The sequence below is a fragment of the Xenopus tropicalis genome, chromosome 10 (assembly GCF_000004195.4).
Source record: "Xenopus tropicalis strain Nigerian chromosome 10, UCB_Xtro_10.0, whole genome shotgun sequence".
NCBI lineage: Eukaryota > Metazoa > Chordata > Amphibia > Anura > Pipidae > Xenopus > Xenopus tropicalis.
Window position 1 is genome coordinate 38,698,358 of NC_030686.2, and position 6,000 is coordinate 38,704,357.

The window sequence follows — 6,000 nt, forward strand, 5'->3', positions numbered from 1 at the left end:
AAAAAAATTCCAGTCGTTGAAGTTTTATTCGCTATTTTACCCGCACTGTTCAGACAAAAACATTCTAAGGGGGAGGTGAGTGACAGAAAATATAAAGGCAAAGTTTTGAGGAAGCCCCTTAAACATTAGGAATCTCACCATCCTGTCCCACCTAAAATGTCCACTTATCACAGTGCCAGACATGGCCCCATATCATGACTACATCTAGTCCGAGTGAAAATTATTCAGCCCTTATGTTTTTTCATTCGGATAGCAATTACTAATTCTGGCTTTTTGATGGTTTGTATTGTAATGCTGATCAAAATGGACCATCAGAGTTGGACATTCCAAACCAATGATTGATGCTGCATTGACCAGGGAAAACACAAGGTTCCTCAACAATTTTTATTTGGTTCAACCGACTGTTGCTGCTATCAGTCTGGAGTTCGAAGCATGTGTGAGTTTTTTGAAGCTGATGATATATAGGATATATTAATAAAATGTCTCCTAAAGAAGCAGTTGTGCTTAGCTGATTGCATCAGGGTCAAGATGCTACACACCTAGCGCCTAGAGATGTTGGTTCTTGTACTTGGGTAATAACTAGCAAGTAAGGGGCAACAGAATGGTGACTAGGTCACACCAATGGCCCACCTCTTAAATAGCAGCCACAGCTTGCGCCTTGGCAAAACCTCCAGAATCAGAAAAACTTGCTCATCTCCCAATTTTTGCCACTCTGTCCAGTACAATGGAGTGACCTAGGCCCTCTAATATATATATTCATGTGTGAAGACAGTAAATGGGTGTCTTTGAAACTAATTTGTTCTCTATTTTTTTTTGTTTTGTTTTATTCCAGAGACCTGATACAATCATGATCTGTATGGTAATTTTATTGAATATTGGATTATCCATCTTATTTGTACATTTACTGACATGAAGTCGAGCTGTAAGTATTGCTTCCATTTAAAACAGTTTTATTCATTTCATTGGATAAACAACCATTCCTTTGACAGATGCTTATTTAGCTGGATATATACAGTATATAAATATATATATAATGTATTTGGAATCTGGTAGCCATTGAGGATGTTTCTGGTCCTTGGGGTCTCTACATTACTAGTCTCTACATGACCATGGAGACCTTGTTGATTTCATGAGAAATGATTGGGGTCTTGTAGCCACTGAGGATTTTTCTGGTATAAGGAAAAGTCCTCTGGGAGCTGTCATCACCTCAACAATCCATCCACTGTGTTTGACTTGCATCTAATGCCTTATGACCATAGAGACCTTGTTGGTTTCATGAGAAACGATTGGGGTCTTGTAGGCACTGAGGATTTTTCTGGTATTAGGAAAAGTCCTCAAGGAGCTGCCATCACCTCAACAATCCATCCACTGTGTTTGACTTGCATCTAATGCCTTGTTACTATAGAGACCTTGTTTGTTTCATGAGAAACGACTGGGGTCTTGTAGCCACTGAGGATCTTTCTGGTATAAGGAATCGTTCTCAGGGAGCTGTCATCACCTCAACAGTCCATCCACTGTGTTTGACTTGCATCTAATGCCTTGTGACCATAGAGACCTTGTTGGTTTCATGAGAAATGATTGGGGACTTGTAACCGCCAAGGGTTTTTCTGGTATAAGGAAAAGTCCTCAGGGAGCTGTCACAACCTCAACAGTCCATCCACTGTGTTTGACTTGAATATAATGCCTTGTGTCCATAGACACCTCGTTGGTTTCATGAGAAATGATTGGGGTCTTGTAGCCACTGAGGATCTTTCTGGTATAAGGAATAGTTCTCAGGGAGCTGCCATCACCTCAACAGTCCATCCACTTTGCTTGACTTGCATCTAATGCCTTGTGACCATAGACACCTCGTTGGTTTCATGAGAAATGATTGGGGTCTTGTAGCCACTGAGGATCTTTCTGGTATAAGGAATAGTTCTCAGGGAGCTGCCATCACCTCAACAGTCCATCCACTTTGCTTGACTTGCATCTAATGCCTTGTGACCTTAGAGACCTTGTTGGTTTCATGAGAAACGATTGGGGTCTTGTAGCCACTGAGAATCTTTCTGGTATAAGGAAAAGTCCTCAGGGAGCTGTCATCACCTCAACAGTCCATCCACTTTGCTTGACTTGCATCTAATGCCTTGTGACCATAGACACCTCGTTGGTTTCATGAGAAATGGTTGGGGTCTTGTAGCTACCAAGGTTTTTTTTTTTTATTCTACACTTGTCTGCTGTGTTGGTGGCCACCCTATCACATACCTTCAGTTGGTTGTCTATCCTAAGTGCTCCATGGAACTTCGTTGGTTTCCTGAGATACTCATGGACTAGATTCTCCCCTTTCAATATCAAATACCAGATCAGTTGCACTGCAGTGGGAACCTCTTTATAAATCAGTGGTTCTTAACCTGTGGGTCGAACGACCCTTTCACAGGGGTCGCCCAAGACCATCGGAAAACACATATTTCTGATGGTCTTAGGAACCGAGACGCCGCTCCTCTATGGTTGGGGGTCACCACAACATGAGGAAGTGTATTAAAGAGTCATTAGGAAGGTTGGGAACTACTACTGTCCATTGCTACTGTCCAATGGTATCCGTATGACCCATTCTTCCTTTTAAATTTTGCCTCTATAGGAAAGAATTGAATGCCAACCATGGATTCTCACAAGCAGCCTTTCTGCTAGACCACGCATGATGATGTCAGAAGCCATGTCAGTATCTATATGATGGGCGTCGAAGCGGCAGCAAGTCATCGACAACTGATTTAATCTTCACTGCTACTTATTCGCCTGTTGTATGGAAGCAATGAGCCCTCCCACCGCGCTCAGATGCTAAGCTGGTCTTGTTCGGAAAGAGAAACATTGGGTTGAGTTGACATACATCACTGACAATACACAAGGATTTTTGTTTTTGTAACCTGTGAATGCGAGCACTCAAGAGAAAATATATCATTTCTTTTTCTTAAGATACAAGTACGTATGTGTTAGGCGCTCCATAAATGGAACCATTACACGCGGATAAGAGAAAAAGTTCCCGTCAGAGAGACCTTAAATCCATTTACGCTTTGGCTTTTTGTTCTTAGTTTGAGACGTTGCTGACAATTTGTTTTTTGTGTGTGTGTGTGTGTGCCGGATTTAGCTGTAGGAATCAAATGTTCATGGATCAGTTATTTTTGAAGGCAGGGTGCAGCTATATAAAGAGCGGTATTTAGCACTATCGCTCATAGGTTTAAAATGCCCTTAGACCTTGGAAAAACTTAAAGGTGGGGTGGGGGAAGGGACACCCTTTTAGGCAATAACCAATAAAAAAACAGAATAAATTAAAAAAAATTGTATAAACAAAAAAGCCCCACTTTTACCCTCATTTATATCATTTTAAACTTATCTGAGCTCATTTGCACCTGTTTTTTCAAAATGGCTGCCCCATAATGAATTTTGTTTACACGTTTATTTCTATAAATCCATAAACACACACGCCAGTCACCCCCATGTCTTAAATATAGACTTTTTCTGCTATATTCTGCATGTGATAAAGGCTTTTTTTCTTTTCCTAAAGGGGAGTGCACATTTTTCCTTTAAAGATACCCACAGGCTGTGAAACGTGTACAATGAAAAATCCCCACTCAAAGTTTCCGCGTCTTCTGCTTTTGTGTATTTGTGAATGTTTGGCCCCCTCCTTGCAAAAAGGTAATAGATAATGGTAATAGGACTGAAAAGGAGGAGGGGCATTCTGTAAGTTCAAGCATGTTTTTTTTCTGTTAAAGGGGCGGTATACCCCTCTTGTTCAACACAAGTGCGAGGAATCGGGTAGGTGCTAAATGTACTTTTTGCTTATTGTTTCAATCATGAAATACATTTTGAGCTAAACGATTCAGGAAGGGGAAGTTAAGCTACTTCCTTGGACCTTGTAAGGCACCAAGAACCTAATGATTGGCCTAACAAGGACAAAACATGGAGTAGCTTCAGTTTCCCTGAAAAACCATAGAATCTTCATGATTAAGGGCTAGGCAAAACATATTTTCAGCCCAAGCCCTATGTGTTGCACTCATGTTGAACAAAAGAGTGTACTGCCCCTTTAAAGGGACTTCAGATGAATTGGTACTGCTAAATGTTGTTTGGACAATGCAAGGTTTTGGATGAAGCACAAGGTACATAGTCGTCTTGTTTTTTGCTATTGTTTTTAACTTGCAGAGCAGGGATTCATAGCTAGGCTGGGACCTATAAATGGGACCCCATTATTAATGTGGGTATTGGTGATTGCCGTCATCAGTGAATTATTGTCGTATGATACTAAAATGAGGTGCACAATGGATCCTACAACAATTATTGGGTGGCAGCAGTGGTTTGCTGATTTTTTTTTTGGGTTCCCACAAGAAAAAAAAGTTATAAATCCCTGTTCTTGAGGTACAGGTATGGAACCCCTTATCCGGAAACCTATTATCCAGAAAGTTCCACATTATGGAAAGGCCATCTCCCATAGACTCCATTATAAGCAAATAATTCACATTTTTAAAAATGATTTTCTTTTTCTCTGTAATAATAAAACAGTACCTGTACTTGATCCCAACTAAGATATAATTACCCCTTATTGGGGCAGAACAGCCCTATTGGGTTTATTTAATGGTTAAATGATTCCCTTTTCTCTGTAATAATAAAACTGTACTGTACTTGATCCCAACTAAGATATAATTACCCCTTATTGGGGGCAGAACAGCCCTATTGGGTTTATTTCATGGTTAAATGATTCCCTTTTCTCTGTAATAATAAAACAGTACCTGTACTTGATCCCAACTAAGATATAATTACCCCTTATTGGGGCAGAACAGCCCTATTGGGTTTATTTAATGGTTAAATGATTCCCTTTTCTCTGTAATAATAAAACAGTACCTGTACTTGATCCCAACTAAGATATAATTACCCCTTATTGGGGGCAGAACAGCCCTATTGGGTTTATTTCATGGTTAAATGATTCCCTTTTCTCTGTAATAATAAAACAGTACCTGTACTTGATCCCAACTAAGATATAATTACCCCTTATTGGGGGCAGAACAGCCCTATTGGGTTTATTTAATGGTTAAATGATTCCCTTTTCTCTGTAATAATAAAACAGTACCTGTACTTGATCCCAACTAAGATATAATTACCCCTTATTGGGGCAGAACAGCCCTATTGGGTTTATTTCATGGTTAAATGATTCCCTTTTCTCTGTAATAATAAAACAGTACCTGTACTTGATCCCAACTAAGATATAATTACCCCTTATTGGGGGCAGAACAGCCCTATTGGGTTTATTTCATGGTTAAATGATTCCCTTTTCTCTGTAATAATAAAACAGTACCTGTACTTGATCCCAACTAAGATATAATTACCCCTTTTTGGGGGCAGAACAGTCCTTTTGGGTTTAATTACTGGTTAAATAATTTTTTTAGCAGACTTAAGGTAGGAGATCCAAATTATGGAAAGACCCCTTATCTGGAAAACCCCAGGTCTCGAGCATTCTGGATAACGGGTCCCATACCTGTACCTGGAAGGACTGTTTATTAGACCCACTATGACAACAGCCACATGAATTCCATCCATGAAATCAGGGTTCACGGATGAAGGAACTAAAGCTGATGTGTAATGTGAAAGTGTATTTGCTTCACTCTTAGTTGAACGTGTCTGCCAATTTGTGCGCTTAGAGTTCCCAATAAAGTGCTGAAATTGATACAAAAATCTGAGTTTTGGACCCTCTTGTTAAGTGTGCCCCCCCCCCCCGTTTTGTAAAGAATCCCTAATGCAGTGATGCCCAACCATTGGCTCAGGGGCAACATGGTTCTCCCCAACCCCTTGGATGTTGCTTATTTTGAATTTTTGGTAAGTTTTGGTTGCATAAAAACCAAGTATAAAGCCAAACAGAGCCTTCTGTAGGCTGCCAGTCCACATGGGGCCTATTAAATAGCCAATTACAGCTCTTATTGGCCCTCCAGGAACCTTTTTCATGCTTGTGTTGCTCCCCAACACTTTTTCCATTCTTTGCCC

General features: G+C 40.2%; 1 protein-coding gene across 1 annotated transcript in view; it reads left to right on the forward strand.

Annotated features, from left to right (window-relative positions):
* Positions 1-3,290, forward strand: part of jph2 (junctophilin 2) — a 49,454-nt gene extending 46,164 nt beyond the window's left edge. Inside the window, exons 5-6 of the mRNA XM_002933186.5 lie at positions 833-922; positions 2,615-3,290. Coding sequence (XP_002933232.1) covers positions 833-913 — 81 coding nt within the window. The 3' untranslated portion in view covers positions 914-922; positions 2,615-3,290. The remainder of the gene's footprint in view (positions 1-832; positions 923-2,614) is intronic.
* The last annotated feature ends 2,710 nt before the right edge of the window (positions 3,291-6,000 follow it).